The sequence below is a fragment of the Haliotis asinina genome, chromosome 2, assembly GCF_037392515.1.
Source record: "Haliotis asinina isolate JCU_RB_2024 chromosome 2, JCU_Hal_asi_v2, whole genome shotgun sequence".
NCBI lineage: Eukaryota > Metazoa > Mollusca > Gastropoda > Lepetellida > Haliotidae > Haliotis > Haliotis asinina.
Window position 1 is genome coordinate 87,774,112 of NC_090281.1, and position 27,574 is coordinate 87,801,685.

The window sequence follows — 27,574 nt, forward strand, 5'->3', positions numbered from 1 at the left end:
TTAAGATACAGGAAGAATATCGTAGATTCAACATATTTTAGGATACCAGGACATAAGATCAACAGTGTGGAGACATGCTACGCAATTGAAACAACTGGGCTGAGCACAAATCAGTGGGTTTGATGTTTTCATTGCAATGTATCATTAAGAGTCGGGGCGGGTGTCATATCTGATTGTGTACCCTTGCCATACAACCCCGTGGGTTTTTAGTCATTCTGAATCTCTATGCATGGATCTCTACACAAGACAGAAGACGTTTCGCTGTTTTCCATATTTTTACTTCCAGCGGGCAAAGACGTTCAAGGGATTTGGTATTTGACCATTACTGAACGATCATTTTTTTGCTTGAAGATTTCTTGATCTAATTAATCAGTATATACGTTGTTAGTCTCGAGAATCTGGGATTCATATATGCTTAAACAAACAAATTTTCATTTTAGCACAATTAGTGCCCACTGGGTGCTCACTTCTCACCTAAGTTCGCATAAAGCTAATCGTTGAAGAAGTCCAGCATTTCGTGAGTTAACTTCAGATGATTTCCACTGTCCTGTAAACAACTACATAACTGTTTTCATCCCCTTTTGTGATTAATATCCTGTGGATGAAAAAGGTTTTCGTGGGTGCTGATGAGCAATGTCAACTTCTGTAACTGCTCAACATAACTGAATCAGTTGCTGATCATAGATAAGATACCATCGCTATCTTATCTGGGAGTGACTGTGGTGACTGATGGCGCCGTTGGAATTCTTAGTATTCATTCTGACACATGTGCCATTCTGTATAGAGATTGTGTTTTATTCCGTTGCAGATTAATATGCACAATAATATATAAACGTTTGTATGTACGAAACTCAGGGATGAAAGAAGGTTTAATCTATTTCTATTTTCAGTATGAAAGGACCTTTGTTAAATTTGAATATATCTAGTTAGACATCTGCACTGTGTATCAGGGTTATAGTATGTAAAATCATATTGGATCACAGAAGACCCACAAAGAATTAGTAATGAATTGACATACACTACATTTTAGAACCATTTGCTGATTAGTGACAAAAACCCAATTAACCATGTTCAAAAATATATCTGAGATATACGACAGCTGTCGTACTTTAGCATTGCATAGCTTAGTTAATTATATCTTTTTCTACTCTATCTAAAAGTTCATACACGTAAAAGTGTTCTGTACAACGGCAGTACAGTCAGTTATTCCAATATGGTAATTGTAACTAAAGACACAATAAGACTGAAACAAAACATGATATAATCAGCTTGGACGTAAATGTATGTTGCCTCACAGATTCTTAATATAACAAAGTCCAGGTCAAGGATAAATATTTTCGTTCTCTCCTTAGGAAATAAGAAACCTTCCGTCATTCGTCCACAATGCCAGTGTCTCATTCCAAATCCTACGCAGCACTTCATGTTGTGAGATACACTGCAGCAGGCGGCCCAGCAACGACAGTGATGATGAACACCATCTTTTACAGCACTTCGACAAAGCACATTATACTTACCATGCCACACGCAGAGCTAAATCTAGTTTCAATCCACAAGGTAGGACATAGATAGAAGCCTTCTCTTAAAAACTACCGTGGGCAGTGGAGAAATCCCAGTGGGAGGTTTTGTGATCTCCGTTTAAATCCTTTTATATCAAAGTGCCTATTAAGCGTCCATGTCAAATGTTCATTCTAACTGAAGTAATCCGTACAAGCATCACTATCGACTCGGGGAAGTTGCTGATAATAGACTCCCGCGCGTCACGTTGGAAACCATTGAAACCTCTTTTAGCGCATTTGCAGTAAAATCGAACACAAACCAGATTTTATATTTGCTTTTAAAAATACCTATTTTCCAGACTAACTTATTAATGAATATTATTATTATGGGTCTCTTCAATCTTTAACATGTTATTGAAAGCGACATGTTGGTTGTTTATTCACATGAACATTTTCTTTTTCATTGCGCATTTATGTGCGGAAAAAAATAGAAAGGCGATGTATTTTCTTGTCGACCTTTTAACCGCACTCACATGCTTCAAGATCTTATTTCCAGGATCCTAATTTATTGTGCCACTTAGAACATTGAGTTACGTGCAAGCGAAAGCAAGTAATGCCTTCAGGTCATTGAGTTGCAGTCTTTAGGAAATAACCCTAGTTTACATGGACAAAATGTTCTACTAACCGTTGGGCTGAAATGTATATAATTGTAAATTATCTGCCTTGTGTCTTTCGTGTGAATGAATTTGCAGCCTGTGGAACAAATGGGTTGTCCAATATGTTTCTGTATTGGGCAGTTATTGACAGTTTATGTTAGACATATATATCAGTATTATTCTACTAATCTGTTATATGCGTATGTTATTCTGACAAGAATATCCGTATATCATGCTATCATTGATTGACGAAGTCAAAGGTCACCTCGACGGAGTAGTGCATACACGAGGTACCTTTTTTAGAATCCATTTTCAAGCCAAATTCATTTTGTCTACAGCCACATACGGTTTATTAATCCCGTTATGAATATACCCAATACATCTTTCCTCGTAGGCGTATAAGTAATTGATTTATTGAAGAAGATGGAGATTCGCGGAGCAGCGACATATGAAAACTTTAAGAATTCACACGCAAACTGGGATACCAAGAGACACAGAACGTCTTTTTTCTCACTCTTTTCCGCATTCATCAACATTAATTCAAAACCTCGTGATAGAATTCCAATGACAATTGTTTTTTACGACTGTAATATGAACGAGCATGGCAACGATTTAACGTTTCAGACCCATTCTGAAATACTTAGTTAAATATTCGTCCGGGGTTGTGTGCTAAATGCATTTGCAGAGAAATATGTACAATGACTTAGCAAAAAGTTAATATACATCTCTCAACAGTTACATCCCATTACAAAGATTTACAAGGAAAGTATTAATGTATCGGTGTTTGGTCCGCACATATTCAGAATATAACGGATGTATGTTCGACCAGTGGTTAAGGCGTTCGCTTGTCACGTCGAAGACCCAGGTTCGATTCCCCACATGGGTACAATGCGTAAAGCTAATTTCTGGTGTTCCCCTGTGGTGATATTGCTGGGATGTTGCTAAAAGCGGCGTAAAACCATACTCACGCGCTATTACGTAAGGACCTAAATCAACGCAGTGTTAAACATGATGTGTGGGAAATTGACGTCTCTCCTTGACGCCTCACATTTGGAACTGCTGTCAATTAGCTGAAGGGCGTGGCTCAGCTTACGTGTGTTCCAACTAGTTGCCAGGGAGCATCAGAGGGGATTATCATCGTATTGAAAGAATTATCCTTGTCTGCATCGATCAATCAGCGACAGTTTTGCACACGTTTCACACTAGCTTTCTGATGAGTTGGTATTGATAAACTTGAAAGTAATTTATGTGCATTTTTAACCGTGTCCCGTTGCCGGACAAACAGGTATATCAAGACTCCTCCGCGACCTTCAGGGAGGCGGATATTAGTTTACTTAACGGGGGTTTCTTCAAGCTTTGTGTACACATATACACCGATGAATAACGGTAAACTAATACGGACAAGAATCCTGAATAATTGGATCACATCAATGATCCCGGGTTATATATGATGATTTCAAAGTGTCGCAGAGTTGATAAATTTCTGTCGATTGGGACAGGATTCAGTATGGTGCTATCAATCTGGTATTTTGCCTAAATGATTGGATTTGGCTTTACGGCGGTCTTGCAAGGCTGATAAGAAGTGTGCTGGCTATATTCAATTACGTCGGCAGGTGCCCGTAAAGCAGCCCTGTCGCGTAGATATAACGGCTTGTCGCTTATAAATAACGGCTCCTGGCCCCTTGACTAAAACTATGAGATTCGTTCAAGGGACTGGAGGGTGCTTTTACGTCAAACTCTTTTTAATCTTGGAGGATATTTTGCGATGTGATGATCTAGCGGGTCTGCTCACGGTCTAATGGTTCCCGTGTCTGACATAGGCAGTGTATAAGGGCACACCGCTATCACTGAGCGGCGACAGCACCGATCAATTGGATTGTGGTTGCAGTTCATCTGCCTCTAATTGGACTCAGCGTACTTCATTCAGCAGTGCGGGATCATGTTGGTATGTCTGGTCTCCTTTCATACAGAAGATGAATGTGTCTTCTAATGTGTATGTCTTGCAGGTCCTCCAGCATCAGTCAGATATTTCTGGTATCGTGTCACCTCTTGAGCAAATGTGATATTTTTGTGAAGTGATTTTGAAATTATATAATATTGTGAACGTTTCGGAAGCCAGACGTTTCCACAGATGCTCTCGACGTTCTATTCAGGTACAAATGGTGTATACCCTCCGGAACTAATGACGGGTGAAAGGAATTACTCATGATGGTATCTCTTGACGTCATCGGTACTGATGCGACACTATGGGGAATGTCTTTCACTATATGTACCGGATCATCACATACCCTGAGGAAATATTGTGCTCTGACATTGGAAAATATACCCTTGAAGCATCATAACGGTACATGAGCTTAATGTGATACAGTGAACCATACAACATATGAAAAAAATACACTGCTTTGATATGGGAGTAAGAATTTGCAGAGACACTTTTCGCCATGGTGTATTACCTTATATGTAATACCCCGAAGGTATAAAGGTCGAAGAGTATGGAGACAGTTTTCTGATCAATACCTTGCATGATACCTCTGACATACGTCTCGTTGTCTATACTGAACCGTGCGTCCTGAAGCCGATTAGGTCTCAATAGTTCGAGACATTAACATGCTACTTTGCCAGCAATGCGCAATAGATTACGAGTCAATAACTGTGTGTCAACGAGCTGGAAACAAGCCTTGCTTCTTATTATTAGTAGGCAGGTATTGATATATTATCGAGCGTAATAATGTCCTGTTGATGTATGCTTTGGTTTGGATGAAGTATAGCAACATTGTACGGGCGTGATATTGCATTTACTATGGAGTGTTTTTTGCATACTTCCTGGTCCGCCACGTGTTAAAACCAATGCCACATACTCGTGTTCACTATAGTATTCTACGAGGCAATACTTGAAGAAAGGTTGTCCGGTGGTTACTGAGCGTGTTCTTTTGTTTAACCACCTTTCATCCTTGGATATCCAGTCTATTGCCTTGGCTGGATACTGGGATTATTTTCTATTCAGAATATGCTGATATTGCACATTCCCGGAGTTCAAAGAACATGCCTGCGTTGCTCGTTCATTACCCACAGCTTGTCCACTGACACTTGTCTCAATTGATGGACATGGGAAAAACCAACGCTGACATAACGTTGTTGATCTGCAAGTGGATATAACAGTGTGAACATGTTGGGACGTGCTGGCACAATAGTTCGAAAGAACCGAAGACGTTCGTCAAGTAATTCCAGGACTGGCACACGGCGAGGATCTGCCCCGGCGATTCATGAAACGTCAGCTACACCATGCCCCTCTCCATGTCCTTCCCCTGTCCCCAGCCTGTCCCCGCTCCCCGGTAGCACGGGTAAGGTATTCCTGACACCCCAGCCTTCACCCTCCAAGAGTGTTTCCTTCTGTCTTGAGCTACCCAATGTGTCGGGCCTGAAGGTTAAGAGTTGTCCCGTGCAACAAAAGGTAAGGGCCAACCTACACTATGTTGTTTACGTCTGTTAAAACTAATATGATTACAATGTATCAAAAATCGAATGGCCAGAACTTCCAGAATGTAGAATTGTGTGCAGAATTAGTAGTTTTAGGTGTTACTCTGAACTAATAGGGTTATTTAAAACTGTATTTCTATTTAAAAACGAGGATACTGATTTTTGCATCAATTTCGAGTGATGTAAACATATGCAATATATTATACAAGCAATCAGTTCATATCAACAATATTCAGACATGACAACCAGGGAAGTTTCTGCTTATGGAATATTTGTTTTGAATTATCAGTCAGGACGATAGAGGTGAGGCTTCTATTTATCATACAAATACCGCTATTAGTTGATAACTTAGATTATCAATTGAGGACTTATTCCTGATGAAATAATGTTTCTTAATGAAAAGGAAAATGTACAACACTTGGATGCAATGCTTTTCAATGCAAGACTTGCAATAGTCGATGAATGGAAATACTTGTGATAAATATTTAAATATCTTGCGGTCAAATATACTTTTCATGAGTATTGTTAAGTACCTGATCTACATAACTACATCAGAACCACCGACGACCATACATATGTAAGTATCTACTTATATTCAACGCCCACCGTCTGGAAGTTTTCAGATTGCATCATGTATAGCACACCATCGAACACAGCACAGTTGTCTTGATCAATAACATGACATTCAGATAACGGAGTCGTTTTTGATGAGTGTTGAATTCATCTCAGAATTATGTATCCATCACCGAATTGTATCTCTACGTTTTCCTCATCAACTGAAATGGTGTGGTATGGCATTCATTTGTCTGTGGTTTGAACGATCAATTCTCAGACACAAACGACCTCAAAGACATCAGTCCGTGGGCACTCGAGGATGCATTATTCAATAACGTTAGGAGGATTGTTACTCCACGTGGATTACGCTTCAGTTCGTTATAACATTTTGGTTTGAGACATTTCTTGAGAAACAGCATGTATGTTTAAAATCTGACGAAGTTGACATTTTCATGAGTGAATAGTTGACAAAACATGTGCTACGACTTGTCGAAGTGATTTTCTCCATCTCTGAAAACCATGACGCTAGTTGTGTTTGACACTCACGTTGCTCGACACAATGTAATATTTAACTTTGACTATGATCTATAGTCAGATACACGTTTATATTATATACATAAATCCGCAATATAATGACGTTGTCCGAACTTCCCTCCCACTTCCTTCAACTCTATCGTTAGGTACTTTCCTTTACCTTTCTCCCTGAAGGTAAAGGTTTACATGAACCGAGGGAAGAAGAGGTACTTAAGGTTTAAGGCCGCGTTGAACCATATACCACAATGTCTCATTGGTGGCACATACATTGTGAACAAATAGACAAATGGATATTCCAGATACACCAAGACAACGAACCACTGTTGCCAGATAATACAAACTGAGTAGCGTGATTAAAGATAAACAGTTCAATCTACGTATATTGCACTGTGTTAGAACGTCGTCTAATATATTGCTGTATCGCGAGACACAGACAGAGATGATCACTGCCGTAGTAGTCTATAATGCGATTAGAAGGTGGATATTGAGTGGAAATCTTGGTGCACTTTATCCCCCTCGTGAACTCAGACATTCCTCTCTTCAAATCGAAAGATCGATAAGTGTCATTAGTCAATAATCGATTATTACTTCAGCTTTTAGGTTCATCAATATTAATCACGTCAGTTCAGATGGCTCGTGCAAATACCTGAGAGTGCAGTTTTATAATATAGTCCATATCTGTAACCATTTATATCTCCTCCTTTGCAAATGGAGCTAGTGGTTCTGTGTTTAATCCTTTGGCACATGGCACCAATATAGATTACCCCCTACCCTGCATACCAAAACCAAATTCTCCCATATTGACGTGTCGAGAAGGCGAATGTTGTGACAGGCAATATGTCTCCCTGTCTCAGCCCAGCGCTCCTCTATTGACCCGTGTTTAATGCGATGGTGACCAAACACATTCGTGTCATTGATACACGACTTCATAATTTGATGAACAAACATTTTGATATGTGAGCATGCCATTTGTTTTGTACACTTGAATCGAGTATGCCCAGATCTGTGACTGTGATTGACATGGTATTATTACGTAGCCAGATTTTTTATCAATAATTCATTTTATTTGTATTTAACACCCTTGATGATGTTTATCACCCATTTTAGTATTTAAATTAATAATTATTCTACCATGACTGCAGTAAATACTGGACTGTGATTGGTTAAGTCATTCAGAGGTATAAAATTCCATTATATACCTCTGATTTTCCAACAGTCTGTATTTTTTAATAAAAATTCTGAATAACGTGGTTTTGGCAGAATGGAAATAAACACACTGTGCTGAAAAATCAAAGGTATATAACGAAATTTTAATAGCTCTAATTTTTTTTATGTAAAATCTCCGATACCTCTGATTTTCCAACACATAACGTTTATGTCCCACTCATTATTTCCTTATGTTACGCTAAATACACACCGACAGCATAGATCATTATTATCCCGGATAATCCAATCTGCCTGTGAGACACTAGAAGCCATCGTCATGACTTATCCCACTGGGTGCCCATTTACTGCTGGGTGAACAGAAGGGATTTTTAGTACACTCACTTGCCTAAGGTGACACCACAAGTATCACATGTGTTTTTAGTGGGGCAGGACTAAATTCCCAGACACTCCCAAGAGTCAAGGTGTCACAACCAGTCACCCATCACCACTTTTAGTTGATTGTTTATACATTACATATTATAATCAACATGCCTATTCATTTAGTAAACACTTTGTGGAAATGACAATCACAGCCAGGCATCCGGTGACCTAATTGTGTTTACTTCGACATATCCGTATTATCATTGCTTAGACTAAAATGCATTACTATGATTCCGCCAATAAATCGAGTCACCATATGAAAATTACATGTTGACAGTGCCATGACGTATGCAGATTTATCAGTCAACTTCAACTGGAAAACTTCATCAAATCCAAATGTCAAACCGTCATCCCTACCTGACTTAGCGTATTCAATAAATATCTCATTATGATATTAAATCTATCGCCTCTAAACCTCATTATACCATGTGTTGATTGACGGCTTGTCCTTCGTGAGTCAGCCATGTTCCAAGATGTCAATAAAACTACCTTCAGCCGTGTATATCCTTCTGTTCAAACAAACAACACAAATCAATCAATCTGCCTTGAATTGTTCAACAACATTTCCTTCAATCTTTGATCACAAAACTCCTGTTATCGAACTATGCACTTTCAGTCGGCATTGTGTGTTACAGGACGACCCGCTTGATGAATTTGACTGCAGGTTGGAAAGTGTAAACTTCCTATCGACCCTTACCAGCTTATTCGGCTGCCTAGAAAACAAGAAATCAATTAATGGGACTAATTTCTCGTCCATTTTTCGTGCTGATTATCACCGTCGTCCATTTCACGATACTGCGCGTAATGCAGTCACTACGATTTCTTGCAGCTGGAGCGGTAGAGTTTCTTACCCTGGCCAAACCTTTCCTCGAGGCACCTATCTCCCTATGTGCTTAATGACGTGAATGCATCTTTTGTTATACCGCGTTGGTAATAAGAACCATTAAAGCTATTTGTGAAACACATTAAATACGTTCGTTTATGTGATTAAAAGCTTCTTTTGGATGGTATTGCATAAGAGTAAGTACCCCTTCAATGTATAATAATTCTAGATGATCATTTTTCACTTACATCGATGATATATTGGTACTTTGCTTTGAGGTTCTTGGTTCTATTAAGTTCTTGGAGAAGAAGACACTGTGCGGAGCACAATCGTGTTATACTGCTCTATAGAACAGTTTTATAAATAGATTAAAGTCCACAGTTTGTGATTAAGTGGATACATGGAGAAGGTATTTCTAAATAATTACGATTAATCCGGAACAAATGGATGATCCTTGTAAATGTGATCTTACTCTAGAACGCGTACTGCATTGTGTGGTATGTAATAATGTATATTTCCACTCGGTTTTGTCCTATGTGCGTTTTTAAGTCTTCCAAGTTCTGTTGCCAGGTTAATTTGTGAACGATGATTGTCATAAAAACACAACATGCACATTATTTACAAAACAAAATAACACATTTTACAGGGAAAAGAAGCGCCAAAATTTAGATATTTTGTCATCAAGACTGATAAATGTAATGGCTTCCTTCACATTCAGTTTTACCAAGCATAGGGTATAAGAGGACATTTCCCTGTAAAACAAATATCGAAACAAACGATTGACGGTTAATGTACGTATGCAAGGCCCTGGTATACAGTGTTCGTAATCAACATGCTCACATACGCTCACGACAAATTCGTAATGGCATACAAGCCATCAATAATAGAACATGTTCAATAAATTTTAACAAATTTAAATTTGAATCTATCGATCTGATTATATATATATATATATATATATATATATATGTGTGTGTGTGTGTGTGTGTGTGTGTGTGTGTGTGTGTGTGTGTGTGTGTGTGATGAAAGAACGTGAAGGTTATGTAGTGCAGGAATGTATCGAGTGAACTGTTCAAGTCGCTGTTTCTAGCATACGCCTTTAAGTCTGTATTGATACGACACCGATTAATTTCCATCAGGTTACCAACGTGCCTGCTGTGTAAGAGTGATTTCACGACTTCCTTCCAGTGCCGTTAATCTTGTCCCGTGTCACTTTCTATGAGCCCCTGATCGGAATTAACATTCCACAACACCAGGGGATAAATGCATGCTGGTGCTTTTTGGGATGCGTACATTGATCTCAATCCATGTGGAGTAACACCAAGTTATAGCTTTTAGGATTGGATAAAATGTCGTTGTTTGCGAATGGAGTGGAGTGTTGCTTCTGTTGCAGATTCAACATGGTCTTCCATGTACTTGTATGTGTTAGCATGCTGCATTGATTCTTTGTCTCCGTACGATGTGTTTGTTTGAGATCGCATTGGGATCTCCAAACAGGAGAGGAATAGCAATGTTCGAACCGATATCGAAACCTTGACTGTAATAAAACACCCATCTTCCATAATTTCTTTCATTAGTCGACTAAATGTATCTATCGATCTCAAATATTCTTCTTCTTGGGAAATAGTAGTGTTTCATGTGAAGTATGTTTTCATACAGTACTGACACGTGGACACGGGAACATAAAATCTAAATACACGTACATTATTGTATTGTATTACTGTATTACTGTTTGTGCTGTTGGTGTATTACTGTGTGTACTCACGAAAACTCACCATTTCCCAGGACAGTAATAGGGGAATGAAAATCTGAAAGATATTGAACCATCAAACTGCAGTCAGCCAATTTCGTTCTGCATCACGGTTTCTTGTACATGTTCGAATCTGGATCAGGGAAAGCAATGGCTGAAAACAATTGCACATGTGTACGTTATCACCGGATAATGCCGCTTACGCGTTGTACATAAAAGCTACCATCGAGGTATATGATAATTTAAATGCGATAAGAAGGAAGCTATGACTTGGGAAATTCCCCAAGGACCTGTTACCGTTAATAAGGGACGAGACAGATATGGGCACCAACACTCTTCATGGTTTCGTGACACGAAGGGCTGGACGCGGGTAGAGTCCGAGAGATATTCGCATGAATCCAGACGGGTCTGATCCTTGACGGCATCTGTTTGAAAACGATGGCATGCGTCGTTATATCCTATATAGCTGCCTTGTCGGGCCCTTGTAACTGACCGTCTAGCATGCCATCGATAAGGTTTACATTGTTGGCCAGAACTCCCAGATGGCGTCACGATGAAGGGTACATTACAGTACCATGTCGTGTGGAAAGGTCCCCGCTTCCAACAACACGCCTCTAGCATTGATGGGAGGGGTTATTGTGTTTCCGTTGCGAACGGTTTGGCATTGTTGAAATTACTCCTTTACCACAAATGTGAAACGCCTACATGTACGTCTGTCGACATTTCAAGATTTGTCAATACACAATTTTGTCAACAGCCTTTACTGGCTACATAATCAGACTTCCATGATCGCGATCTGCTACCATTAACCCCAGAGTTAGCAGCATACTTGGCAGCTTGTGCAAGAAAGAGAACAGTAATTTAAGATGTACCCATCCTTAAGTTGCCATTTGGGAGATAATCAATTGAACCAAAGCCATTGGAGTCCTTCGTTAAAAGCACATTCCACTATCTGATTGCGGCTGGATCATATAACAATATGGTGATGATCTATCACGGAATAGTGATGATACAAGGTGTTCAGAAAAAGGGGATCATATCTTATCCCATCTCGATTGCCACTGGGAAAATCCGTCAGAAATAAAAGTCAAACCAAGAGTGTTTGTTTACAAGGAACACAAAGTAAAGGTCAATATAGGCAACCGTATGGGAACTCATTTGACAACTGATGTTTCAAATTTAGAAATTACCTGCCAATGTCCGCCGTCAAACTTCCTGAAAGCTTTGCTAATGCATTCACTGTGATGACACAACTTTTGGTTAATCGAATGACTTATTGGGATTATCGATAAACTGTATGGTCTTTTGTAACTTGCAAGTACACAAACACTTTTCTGAGGGCATCGACCCAAACCGGCTTACATGTACCCCTACGTGTTAGGTACTCAATCAAGTCAGCTATTTGCCAACACTCATCTCATTAAGGGCCGAATGGTAACCGGTGCCCGTCGCTAGGCCACCGGTAACGATATTGTATGTGATTCCACCAATAGAATAAGCATTACTAATGCGTCCGTCAGGATTTCGGATCCGTCTGATCTGGCCTCCGGGAAGACATACTGGTTGTAAGAGACTGGCTTACAGATCGAATGGTCACGAATGGACTTGTTTGATTGTGTACTACCGTGTCCGATGCCGAGGTTCACTGCTCATGATATCAGCCACCAGGTGGTCTGGTCATGGTACTTCTACACAACTCCATCATGATTATGATTCACCCCCATTTGTCATTTCCAAACACTTGTGATGCCAGTGGAACGTGTTTGCACCCTTAAAAAGCATGGAATGTTAGCAATCAAGACATTGGAATCCTTACTTAAATTGTGGTCAAAGTATACAATGTCATTTACTATGCAGCTATCGCCTTAACAAGGTTCTGTCGGTCAGCACGAGTCTGCATCTGGACACGCTTCGCTTAAACATATCTTATTTGACAGCTCTCATAATTGGATTTTCTGGTCCAGGGATCGCTTGATGGTCTGGTTTGTTTACATGTCGTTGTTGTTTGGCAGGAATACTGCTTCGGGGAGTAGGGTCTAAATGCAAAATGTATGAATAGTTGGTGAGTGTAAGTTTTTTCTGCGATACATTCATTAAATTTCATTGCTGTATAGGACTTAGCACAGATGGCATGATCTGTTTCTGGCGATAGCTAATGTCAGCTATTCATTGACGATATGTAGTTTAGCCTTTGATGTCGAAGATGAACTATCGCCATGTCGATAAATCAGAATTATAGACTCTAATTATGAAAGAGAAAGGCTTAAACAATGTCCTGTGGCCCCTTTCGTCAACCAATTAGATGTTTTAACATATCACTCATTGCCTTCTAGCCTTCGGCATGTCAGATACTTATCATCGAGGATTCTAATTCCAGAATCTAGAGATTAGATATGTTGGATCCAGCACGTTTTGTACCAGCACTCGAGTCCAGCAACCCATCAACTTTCACCGTAATTCTGTTCAAAGAGACTTTAAACCAACTTACTTATTGTCCCTCGTCCTGAGACCTTCACTCAATTGCTCTTGGCAGGAGAACGATATTCGTCTGAACAATGTTATTGGCAATTTCAACTGGCATTATTTTTTTACTTGCACACAGTCAAGAGGATTTTACTCCAAGAAAAAGACCTAATGTCTAAGTCGTCTAGTCCACAGGTTTAGTCTGTGAGTCACGTCTACAATTACACCCAGCGTTGCAGTCAGAATGCTAAGTTTTCAAAACATACCCTCAAAACATTATCACTTGTTATTTACGCTGTAAAGAACATACTGGACATTGTAATTCCCTGGGCTAATTGAATTTATGCCCACTCTTGTGTTACAGCAGTGAAACTTTACCATCGCAATGTGGTAATTGCCAAGGATTAATCGACTCCACCGTCTTGTTTATATTCAGAACACCGTCCTTTCCCCATGGCTATCAGGCACATCCTGCCCATGTATTTCTACTTGCTTCGTTTTGAACTTGGCAAGAGACCATTTTGAAATATAAAGTGACAAGAAAAGAATAAATCAGTGTCGTTATTTCTTTCGAAGCGTTCCCGCTTGTAGAACAGAAGGGTAACTAAGTGAGACCTATCCACATACACCTAATAAAAGAACCATGAACTAAAGATAGCGTTTCAAGGGAAATCAGATTTAGAAATCGGAAACAAAATTGCACTATGAGATGTTATTACTGCAATAACGCGTGAATGTTTATCAGTGAATCTTTATGACATTCGCGTAATTCTTTCCAGTAAACGTTGATAGTTATTAATTTGGATATCAGTATCAATAGCGTGCTTAGGCGAAATTGTCAAGTGTTCAGAACACTACATGTTAGTGTTTGTTTATAGTGAAGTTTTGCCGGAGCGGAGTTATGGTGACTAAAAACACTATGTGATTTTATATCGAAGGTACTGACTTCATCATGTATTTAAAGGTCGCTTAAACCGCTTGATACAATGTACGTATCGGGTACTGCAACCAATGTTGTTTGATCTCCAAGACTCAAGGGTTATATCAGAAGGAATTACCATGCTCTCAACAAAATGTTTCTTCTCTCAACGTGTCTGGAGTTCAATTCTGGCAGCCGTGAAGGGGTTTATGTTTTCTCGCGCCATTGTCAATACGGTTCGGAATCAATACAAAGAGTGCGTTATTCGCCGGAAGTTCAACCAGTGACCATCAAGTACGGCCAAGAATTAATCTCCGCTGAAAGACAGAAACGGGTGACGTCAATTTCCTCGCTAGGAAACTCTACTTTATGGTATTGCGAGCTAAAAAGGGATTTCCATGTTCGTTTCCGACCAAAGCAGTCTAGGTGTTGTGTGTAATGGGATTTGGAGACCCCTCTCCTGTTTCCTTATACAAATGTGACTGGTCAGACGGCAGAACGGGCGCAGAGCTTCGTTAGCTCCAGGACTTGAAGTTACTAGAAGTTAGTGAAATTGAAAGAAAATACTGACTTCGTTTTGTGTCTTTGTATGTACAGGAATACCAATACAACTATTACAGGTATTGTGGATCAAGGCCTTGTAGTTGACAAACTTAGCGTATCGATCAATGGAGAGATAGCACATGACGTTGATGGTCTTCTCAATCCTTCTATGACGCTTTCGAGTGAGTGAGTGAGTGAGCATGTGTGTTTAAACGGCTTATTCCAGCTCTGGAAACGGGATGCAGAAAATCATCTAAGTAGACATAACGGGACGCTCTAGCCACCAAGCAATCTCGCCGATCCTAAAGTATTAGTGAGTGAGCATTTCAAGGATTTTCACTGACTATTATTGTCCATGAGTCTTACAATCGACTCGTGTGGCAGATTTCATAAGAGTATGGACAGAATACAGTTCATAAGCCTCTGAAGGGACAATTGGATGATACTCTCTGTACTGTTTGCCTGTTCTGTCATGTGGATTGGGTATCCTTTCCCATTACATTTAAACAGTAATAATTATTGATTTTAGACGTTGGTCATTTGTTTCCATTTACAGTTTCATAAAAAAACATGCAGTCTGTGTTATGTAACTACACTCAGATCTAATGCAGATTGATGGTATTTGTTCATGTTGACCACACTACTCACTACTCGCCATTAAAGATGACAACCCGTGAAGGTCAATTGATCTGTGTAAAAGACAAACAACGGCTGACTCATGTGATATCCCGGTTGCGTAGATCGATGCTCATCGTGATGATTACTGGAGTGTCTGGTGCAGATACGACTATTCACAGACTGCCACCATACATGTGGTACATTGCTGAGTGCGGCGTAAAACTAAACTCATTCACTTAATGAAGACACTGAGCAAATATTACAGCGTCCATGAAACGTTCGTCGGGGTCAGGAGAACACACGATTCTAATCTACTTTGTACGTATGTATTGATAACGGATACACACATATCGCAACGTGATTATATATAATAACATATTCTATAGTCAGTGTGCAGAGAAAACGTACTGATGAATATCACGTTAACCAATAAAGTCAAATAATGTAAAATTAAGATAGCGAATTCTCATAATTTTACATTACCAGTTGAACATTTTAAACTCAGACTTTCATTCAACTTAGGAAAAAGGTTGGGCTCCAAAACTTGTTTACCAGTCGAGCATAGTTTCAAATCGCTTTATTTGTTTGTTTGACAAGGGGGTATGCTCATTAATTGAAACACCGATAACATGTTTGGATGGTGTAAGGTAACGCTCTTTACGTACCGCACGTTCTTTTGTTTCACTGTTCCAACTGCTGCGCTTACCAACTTGTAATACAATCCAATTATAGCCATGAATCTGTGATCGTTTGTTGAACACTTTCATGCAAAGTTGAATAATATGCTGGGACCTAAATTTCCTACTGACAATTAGATTGTTCTTGCTCACAAACTCTAATGAACATGGAGTGAAATATGCATGCCGACAGTCAAAATATACCATATTTGATAGGAATGAGAAGGTATTGATTCACAGACTGAGAAATACGCAAAAAACTCATATATGCATTCAGATACGCAAAATCCAGCTGTTGGCCGAATAATAAAGTTTGAGGAACGCATCTATGTTGGAGGTTGCTAGTGTCCATGACATCGCTTGACGTCACGAGTCGTACCTTGTCACCAATGGAAATTCATTAAGTGTTATTTTTGACAAAAATGCAATGCTTACATGCCAACCGTTGAATACCGCTCCCAAAATATGGATATTATGAGAATATGATTAATTCGATATCGACAAACCCCATGCCGTCTTGTTTGTAAGGCTGAAGGTGATGATGGTCTGGTCATGAATGTTTGGCTGAACGATTGTCCTCTGTGTGATCATGTTAATTATGAGACAGCTGGGATTACGTTTGGTTAATGACTGACGCTGGTGGAGTGGGTTTCAAATCTCACACTCTATCTTTCACATTCTGCATGCCATAAGTAACGTTTCATATTCCATATTTCATATTTCAAATTCCACATTTTCAATCCGTTTTCAGCATTTCACATGTCAGTTTTCTTACTTCGAACTTCAAATCACACAATCCATATTTTATATTTCACTTTTCACACTCGACGATCCGTTTTCCAAATTCCTCATCCCGCATTTTACGTTTCACATCCCCCATTTCACATTGCCAAACCACTTATCTGGAAGGTGTCGCTGGAAATAATGTTACGACAATAATTAGTCTGGTAACATATTAACTCGAAGATTCTCCTGTATATGATTTGACGACATTATTTTGTCTGCATACATGTTAGTTACCTTACGTAAGTGTTTTAGGACATCAGTACCAATGCAGTGATGTGAAGGCTGCTTGGACTATGTATTACAACATCAGTACACATGATATTGCAATGTTGTAAGGGCTGTTTAGCAATGTGTATTACATCACTAAGACACATGCAATCTTGTAAGCTTTGCTTGCAAATGTGAATTATGACATCAATACGCCTGTAATGATGTAAAGATTTTTCTGAAATATGCATTACGACATCCATACATATAGTCTGGTTCATAATTATTGAGAATTTTTCTTCTTACTTTGAGCTATCCTAACACCTCAACTGATTCACTGATACTTAAAACTAAGTAATGGTATAAGGGAGGTAACTCATCTTGGCCTACTGAGTATAGTACAATTAGAGTTACCTCCCCTGAATTTGTAGCAGACGTCATTTTCCTCAGCACTGTCAACAATGTCTGCTGAAGATAAAACAAGGTTGATTTTTAAGTTGTGTAATCAAGGAATTGATGATGTAAATACATTGGCAGAGAGAACAGGAACTCCTCTTTCTACTGTGTATAGGATTAGGAAGAATTTTAAAGAGGGAAAGGATTTTGGGCACCAGAAAGGAGCAGGGAGACCCAGAAAATTGGACTTCTCAGATCGCGTCCGGCTGGGAATTTTAGCGTCTAAAAAGCAAAGGGCAAGCATCTCCAACATCAAGTATGAAATGATAGAAAGGGGATCAACAGTTGTATCAAAATCTACAGTTAGAAGAAATTTGATTGATCTTGGATGGGAGAAAAAGACTGGAATTCCTTCTCCTCTCATGAAACAAGAACATAAAGACAGGCGTGTTGAGTGGTGTTTGGCACATGAAAACTTTGACTGGGAAAATGTGATTTTTACTGATGAAAGCTCAATATGGGTATATCCCAATAATGTGAAAATATGGACAAAGTCTGCGTCAGCACCGTTGTATCGACGACCTAAATACAGCCCAAAGTTTCATGTATGGGGAGGGATATCCTTATTAGGAACGACCCCGCTGTGTGTGTTTGAGGGAAATCTGATAAGTCAACGCTACACTAACATATTAGATAATTTTCTGCTTCCAAGTGCACATGTGTTTTATGGAAATGACTGGATTTTGCAGCAAGATAATGATCCTAAACACACCGCAAAACATGCCAAGCAGTGGTTTCAGGAGAAAAATGTGACTGCATTACCATTTCCTGCATATAGTCCTGACTTAAATCCCATTGAGAACATTTGGGGGATGATGAAGGAATGTGTGAATCAAAAGGGGTTGACAAAAATTGAAGACATGAAGAGAGACGTGGTCCGATACTGGGACAGCATAACTCACGAGACACTAACCTCTCTGATAGGAAGTATGCCTACCCGTCTTAGACTGTGCCGTGAAGCTCAAGGAGACTTGATAAAATATTAAATTGTTACCTACACAACATGAAAAGGTCAGTTCACTTTTACAATACATTCAATTTTATCTGATTTGTTCTCGTTTAATAATAAGAAATGCTTTAGCTATTCTCAATAATTTTGAACCATACTGTATATAATGTAATAAAGGTTGTTATGAAATATGCATTACGAGATCCACACATGTTTGATGTATTCTTCTTTCAGTGAAAGATCAAAGGCACCGACAATACTTTATCAGACGATAATATGCACTTTTTGCATTACGTCACAATGTGTTGACGTCACTGCGCCATTCCAGACTGCCCCCTCGTAATCGAACTTTTTTGCATTACGTCACAATGTAACCGACGTCACGATGGATGTCAGTTGCCATCGCCTTCCACAGCAAACTACTTCGTCGAAACCGTTTCTTGGTTTGCAGTTACATCACACAGCTAGCAATCACTGTGGAAACATTACGTTTATGTTTTCCGACAGATAAAATGTCTCATAGTTAGACTCAAAATCTTACAGAGACACGGTAATGTTGGCAATGTTTACATTCCCACAATGCAATCGAGGAACGTCGCTTGACTTGTCAGCTTCCTCTGAATGTACTGATCTAAACTTTCGTTAGTAGTAGAAATGAGGCGGACATATTGCCTTGTATGGTTTAAGAGAATCAAGGATGTAATTAAAATGATCTAGAGAAGATATTGAACCCGAACATAAACCATCGCCAAACTGTTCATCATTTGTTTTTCTAGTAACCTTTGTCTTAACGTAGGAGACTGACACGTCAAAAGAACAGTGCGTCAGTTAGCCCTGTGCGAGGATTCTTAGTTTAGGTCACAGACACCGTCGTTTGTTTTCTGCCATAGCTTAATCGAAATTATGCTTAGAAGTTATTGAATAAGGCATCTTAGAAAAGAAATACAGTTCGTTCTACCACCATGTATAGTGTAATAAAGCACACTCTCGCCCTGAACTATTATAACGTTAAAGCACTCAGACGCAAGCGTCCTCGTGCTCTAACTATAATAGTTCAGTACGAAAGTGTGCTCTATTACACAATACATGGTGGTAGAACGAACTGTATTTGTTAAATAAAGGTCGTTTGGAAGTGTGCACTACGTCAGCTGTACTTGTACCTCTATTTTACATGTTATACGGAAATGTGTATAATGACATCAGATTGTCTGCGAATGTGTTGATTGGTATCCAGCACGTGTTGACGAGAGATCGGATCACTGATTGAGAGATACCATGAGAAATGTAGAATAGCAGGCGACTTAAAATATTCACTGTTACACACATCGCAGCTATATGGCAACAATTAATAATTTTTTCTAAATGTTTTAAAGCTCATTGTTGTACAAATGTTGCACGATAAGGTAACTTTCCGTGAGGAATTGAGGAATACTTAGAATGGCTACAACTACATTCTGCTAAGTCAGTGTGAGCTTTTACAGTACATACAGTCGACACAGTATAATTATTAGAATAATGAAAGCCCATAGTGAAGAATATAATGCTACTCTGTAAATAAAACACAAACCACAAAGCCTCCTACTTAAAGGAGATTCAGATAGACTGTTCTGACTACATTATGTGCATGCGTCTATGAGTCCGTACAAAATCAGGATAAAATATGCCAAGTAAGGATAAAATGAAAAGATGACACCTTTCTTACACCGGTGACACCTAACAGAAATACATGCAAAAAAATCAATTTTTTACCTGACAATAATTGTGCAGAATTGTAAAACTCAGTACGTAGTTGTATCGAACATAATATTTTGGTTCTGTGAACGTCAAACATGAAAATATCTTCATTTCTACAACAACTACAACACAACTCAACAAAAATAAAAACGTTACACTCGTTTCAAATTCAATAATTTGAACATTTTGGAAAATGGGTTTAAAATAACGATTGTATTCAATTTTCTTTTCATTAAAGATGTTATAGCATACACATCATGTTTGTCGTGGAATCGGTTCCACCGGAAATGTGACTACAATGTCCATGATAAAAAACTGTGAGTCACAACTTAATGAAATCATGTCAATATCAGTTGTGTCCTCCATGGACGTTCACAACTGCGATACAACATCTTTTCATGGATTGGATGATGCGTCTGAACACTGCTTGGGGAATGCGCCGCCATATTTGTACCAACATGTCACCAAGCTCCTGCAAGTTCTGTGGAGGGTTCCTTACGTGACGGAGCCGAATGCCTAACACATCCCACATCCCCATCAGCTGTGGTGCCAGTTTGATGGACACGTGTCTGGAGATTGTGTGTGGTCTGCCGACTGCATCCCATAACCCTCGCAACATCAGCGATGGACATTCCCGTATTCAACATGCCAATGGCACGTTCACGCTGCATGTTTGACATTCGTGGCATTGCAAATTAACGATTAATTCACCATAAAACCGTGTTTTTCTGAGATGACACTGTACTCTGCTACCGCGAGATCAATTGCACATGTATCAATAGGTCACGTGACTTATGGCACGTGGAAATGTGATTTTAGCGTAACAGTGCTCTCGCACGTGCTACGCAGGCCCGACCGGTAGAATGCATGTGTTACGTAATGCCCTTGACAATGCATCTAACCATAATCACAACAAGAACTCTTTCAAGAAAAGTTTCAAAACGATAGTTGAAAAGTAGTGAGTGTCAAGTTTTTATATTTGCTGAGTATATTTTGAAAGTATTTGAACCGACGTGTCTTAAGATCCAAATGTTAAGACTGATTCATTTCTTTTTCAGCAAACACAACCGCCGGAAAAAGTATTTTATGACAGTACTGTTGTGTGGCCGGAAGTAGAAGAACAAGAACCACCTTTTTCTGTAGTCAGTGGAATTTGTGAGGCGGGTCTGGAGTCAAAAGGCCCTTGCGAATTTCTTCATCGTGCCTTCTCTCTGTTAGGCGGAGCCTGTGAGTACCTCTCTTTGAAAATCAACAATACATTTCACTCTTATCTGAAACATTGTTTCACGCGTCCCTGTACACAGACGGCAGTCCCAGGAACGTGTGAAGTCTGTGTGTAGTAGACGCTTGAGTAAATGTATTACTGACTTTAACCTTTCATGCAGCAGTTTGTCTTTGATGTTTTAGTGTAATTACCTTTGTCGTGTATGCACGATTAATTTATTGATGTACGGAGACACCTTCCCCTTGCCACATGTCTCAGAAGTTCTTCTTCCACACAGAAAACAAAAGGCGAGTAGTGCGATGCTTTACGTGAATACATAGGAACCACCATCAGCACTGTATCTTCATAATCACTTATATCACCTATTAATTACGCCACTACTACTACCAATTATACAGATACACATAACTTTACCTCGGATCTGAACATTTAAGTTGGTGACATACACGTGTACTTCGGCGCGGTATCTCCGTGGACATACGACCAGACAAGTATGACCACCACACACACAGGCACATGCACACGCACACGCATACGCACACGCACACGCACGTACAAACACGCACGCACAAACACGCGCGCGCTCATTCACACTCACTCACTCAGACAGTAAGACAGGGTATGAAACTGACAGACACACACACAACACACACATACCGCCGAATGCCCGGTACCATCGATAGATGGTACAATATGGATCACACTTTACATACCATCCTCCGTGATATTACCAAAATGTTGATACACGCAACAAATAAATACTCATAATGTCACGTACTTTTGGCACAATGAAATACTCGCGACCGTCTGTTCTAGCTAGCTTGACACTGAATGGTGTGCTAACCCAACGGTCAAGTTATTTCATACACAAGATATCTTGGGACAACAGGCCATATGCATTACAGAGGAATGTTCCATATTTGCAATTTTCCATATTAAGCCGACTGATACCAGGCAGAACCATCTCTGTTGGCAAGACATACACGAATCCATAGTTAGAATCTTCACATGGATCATCATTAGAGACCTCATATTATTATAAAAGATATGTTTAATTTTGTTATTTTTCTATTTCGTGTTTCCACATAGGCATAACATTTCACCAAGAATGGTAAAGGAACGCGCGTAACATTCTTACATGAACTAGACTGCCAGACGAGTACTGTACCAAATACGTCCCCGCCTCCTCCCTACCATCCATACCCGCCCCCGTAAGAACATCGTCTTATGACATTAAGGAATGTCAGAAAAATGTAAAATGAATCAGAATATAGAAACGCATGATGTATTACATGTCTTTCGTAGAGTGTCATTAGCCATTATCCAATACCAACTCAGGTAGGCAGACATGGTGATAATTTTTAGAGTTACAAGGCAAAAGTTTCCATTTAACACCATACAAAAACAAAACTCACCCACTCACTGATAGTCATGTTGGAAACAGTATCTTAAGATGACAAGAAAGAGATATTTTATGGACTGAAGTAATCGTATCAAGAGGAAACTGATTATTGTTCCTGTTAACTGTTCCTTGGCAATGCAATGTAGTTGACTGCCTATGCTGCTGTAATGCCAAGATACAAGAACATACACTGATCTTGTGCGTTCTTCCTTGAGAAATCAATGTTCTGATGATCACGATGTTCCAGGTATAGACTTTTAACGTGAAATCGGAAAGAAAATGGCATCAGCTGATACGTTCTGTAGTCGACATTTTCTTATTCAAGTACATCACGCCTATGTCGGGATGCAATACTCATATAACATTTAACATGACCTGCAGCCACAAGTCTGCACATCAGTCGTTCATGTTCAAATGCACGTAATAGAACATGTTAGGGAGCCATTCTTCAAAGAAAATCGATTAGTACTATGTCAGGTGGTTGTGACTATGACTGTCAACACGTGTATGTAGACTTACTTAGATTTACACAGACGTACTCCTAGACCACAACAACGTGGAACCTACATGATTTCGTACAGGCCAGAATTAGTTTAGTTTTCACGACGTTTCTCGGCTACTTCATAAATACATGCCATACATTTTGTGACATAACTGAATATTGTTGAACCAGGAGTTATATTATCAAACGAATGGTATGTTCTTGCAATGCCCAGTTTTGCATGTCTGGACGTTACGCTGCGTTTGTGGTTTCCTGGGGTCTCGACTTCAGTGTTTTTTTGTGAAATTGTTAAAATCGAACTAGAAAGCACGTGGGTGAGGATGGATAGTTGATTGGTAATGTGAGTTGAAAATCACCAGCTGCTCAAACAGATTATGAACTGGCATAAAAGCCACAGGATATTTGAATGGATCACTGTAAATCAGTCACAGCAGGTGTTGCAAAAACACAAGTGTGGATGTAGTACCTGCTATCCACTTAACCCAACTGAGCAGAAAACATCTTGCCTCAACACGAAGCGTGCACAATTACTGTTATTCTTGATGTTTCATGCGTATTCAATCTCTTGTTTCAGGGCCAGTGACCGTTTTCCTTGTGATTCTGCTCGCCTTGCCGTTAGTCATGACAACAATAGGTACGTGTAAACCTCTGTGCACAAGGTCACGCGTTGATTAGATGTTTCCCAGCGCTAGTGAGTACTTGTGGAGAACAGACACAGTTAACTGTGGGTGATAACTCCAATACTTGACGAGATGAACAGGTTACTGGCAACATGGAGAAAACGACATTTGTCACTGACTGGCTAAATCATTGTCATTAAAACATTGGTTCTTTCAAACTTGATTCATATATTCAATTCTTTATCTAACCCACTTCTCTTGATAGAAGGTCTTTTAGATTTCCTCAAATAACAAAATTAAACAGAGCACTTTGAAAAAGGATTACACAAGAGGGGGTTCACATATGAATGATATTAAGACCTTTGTTAATGCAATGAAATGATCTACACTCAAACACTGTTTAATAAAAAACAAATGTGAGTAATCCATGCAATTTTCCATTAAATGATATATCAAAATATGGAGCAGATTTTAAGAATATTGATGAAACTGATAATAGTTTTTGGAAAGATGTTTTAATGGTAGGAAAGTTATAATGTTAAGACACTGACATGGTTGAAACATTCAGATCCAGAAGGAACAATACTTTTGATACATTTTCAGACGAATGGCTTCCTTTATTCTCAATATTTGATTTTTTATTTAATCTTTAATTGAAGTTGACTATTGGCTAATAAATAATTTCAATAACTTTTTATAGTGAAAACACAGTATTCTATGTATAACACAGAAAATGCTAAAACGTATACGTTACCAGACAGTTTGAAAAAAGAGGCTCACGATAAGGAGAGAGTACTACTGAAGAAAGATGTTAGTTCAGCTAATACTCCTTCTAAAGTGTAGATAGGGCAATACCAGGTAAGTGACTTGTGTCTACCGTGGTGGTAGTGGTGCTAGTACATTGCTGCACGCGGCGTAAAACCCAACTCAGCGAAAAACCTAGGAAGCGGACACCTCTCAGAAGCAGGTTCCACATTTGACTTAGGATGCAAGCATGTATGTTGTGCCTTTACTGCTTACGATCTATGACATGGCAGATGTATTCGTAAGATGCAAAATGTATATCTCTATATATTGTGACAATGGCAACACAGGAAAAATAGAATATAAACCCTTCAGTACGCAGGAGTATTGCACTAGAAACTGAGCTGGATGAGTAGTATTGCCCTAGGACATGATCTAATTATCTCAATTTTCCTTCTTCCTTATTAGGTGTGAATTATCTCCACGACTGTCCACGAGAACCCAAGCTTCCAATCTACTTAGTCGTCGGTGGATGCTTTGGCATTTTGAAACTAATTTTCTTATTATGGAAGCAAGTGAGACGACACAAAGAGGTAACCGACCTCCACGACGATGAAGACCTCGTCACAATGACGCGCATGACAAACATAGCATTAAATATATTTTTGACAATTTGGTTCGTATTTGGACATTACTGGGTGGTAGGTATTTGGAAGCCCCACTTCTCCGCGCCCTTACACGAACCAAAGAACTGGTGTGAAAGAACAGTGTTCCTGTTCTCCTTTTGGCAACTGGTGATCTGTCACATCATCATAGCGCTGATGATTGCTATAGGTCTTATGCTATTGTGTTGCTATACATGTGTCAGATGTCTACTCGTCGACTCCAGCAAAAGTTGACAAACAATGAAGACGGAGCGTGTCCGCGTTTAGCCACGAATTGGACATTCAAGATGACAACCGCTCCTTCTCAAGAAAAAATCTAAAACGCCCCACAACGTGGCTCCACAGTGCTAGAAGAAAGGAAGGCAAAGATCCCATTATAGTGTGTATGATCCAGGTGGTTGTGAAGGCGGCATTCTGTTGGCGTCTTGTGTGAGAACGTTATGCCTCAGCAGGAACAAATCTATCACCTCATATCGTGGTGCATCCAAGTGATATTTTATTCCAGAGTTTGAAGAAGCTTTACCAAGACCACGATCCAGCTGACCACGACATATTATCGCTCACGTCGCATCATATCAATATAACCTCTTGCATTTTGCCAAGCATAAACGCCTTATGGCAAGAGAGACGAACTCTCGTTTATCACTCAAATATTTTTGCATCGAAATGTACATGTACTGTGACGATATGTTTTCTGCTATTAAGCAGCGTGTTCCCTGTTTTCTGTCTTTGGTATCCATTACCTTACAAGATGCATATCTTGTCTCGTCTGTTTGACTGTACTTGCACGCATAACCAATGCATCTGTAGTAAAACGTTATAATTGTATATTAGATGGACAGCAAATATTCATACAGGAAACAGTGTCATATCAGGATACATAATTTCAGATAAGTTATTAAGTTCAGATGTACTGATTTACCTACCTGAAAGTAACAAGAAACCGCCTCTTCGGCTTCCAAGATTCATCTTTGAAAACATTTTAGTAAAGTAAATTTCGAAATGTGAATCATTACTGATCCACAAGTGTACTTCAAATCGAAAGTCCAGACTCACTTATAATAGTACATTCTCTCTATATATATGAAGATCACGCATCAAATTGCTGTAAAGAATGTGCAAATATCGTACATGTGAACCGCTGCATTTTTGAGTAAAGTTTTGTGAAGAATTCTCCAATTTTCACTGATATGTATAATTTATAACACTTCAACTTTTCAACGATACGAATTGTTTCTAAAATATATCAGTTCATGTGTAAACAGTATCTGTAAACAGTATGAAACATTTTACAAATTATAGTCTAGAAAAGTTGCCTGACGTAAGTAGCTACATTTACGCTTGTGAGTCCAAACGTTTGCTGGGAAGAATACAGTATATCCGAATCAATGCAATATTTCGACTTAGCGCGGCGTTCCCGTGTTTATCGAGAAAACGCTGCCTCGTCTTTGCATGTGTTTTATCACTTGCGAGGCAAAATAAGGTAAGCGCGATCACAGTTTTATATTCATTCATAATAATAACAATGGTAAAAATGTCATGCTAAAATATTAAGATGATTAATACTAGAAATTGAAGCTGCTTCATTTGAATGGAGAAAAGCATTAGCTTTCAATTACTGCAAAGAAAGAGAAAAAGAAAAAGGATTAGTGACCTGTTTACATATTCTGTGCATTTTACCAAATCACCATGCGTACAGTGATCACGATACAAGGCGTACAGTGATCACGATGCAAGAGGGTAAAGAAATGTTATCACCATGACTTAGTTATCAGTAATGATTCCAACTCAGTAATATTACCCACTCAGGAAACCTGGATGCCATTTTGGACGAAACCAGATAGAATGAATCAAAGTGCTCCCGTAGTTACACGTTGCGATTTTCCTCGTTTTGATAAAAGATGTTTTACTCAGTCAAATGATGGATTAAGGACGCGTAAAGAGCAATGACATCAGGGATCTGTCGCATGCAGTTGTAGCTGTCATGGTTTTAGATTGAAAACGAATGATACTGTCATGAATCCGGACATATTTTTTATGAAAGACGAAATGTTTTACCGATAGCACTCACTGATTAAAATATTAATCGGATGGTAAACAGCTTCAAAGCGACATTATCAGGGAGGTAAACATCAGCGTGGATCAGCGACGCTGTTTACACCCGACAACGACAACGACGGTAAATG

The 27,574-nt window shown here is 39.2% G+C and overlaps 1 protein-coding gene across 1 annotated transcript; it reads left to right on the forward strand.

Annotated features, from left to right (window-relative positions):
• Positions 1-5,318: 5,318 nt before the first annotated feature.
• LOC137272972 (transmembrane protein 272-like) lies at positions 5,319-27,031 on the forward strand. Its single transcript, XM_067805409.1, has 4 exons — positions 5,319-5,603; positions 21,289-21,457; positions 23,934-23,993; positions 25,192-27,031. Exons 1-4 carry the CDS (start codon positions 5,319-5,321, stop codon positions 25,620-25,622), a joined length of 945 nt encoding a protein of 314 aa, XP_067661510.1. The 3' UTR covers positions 25,623-27,031.
• The last annotated feature ends 543 nt before the right edge of the window (positions 27,032-27,574 follow it).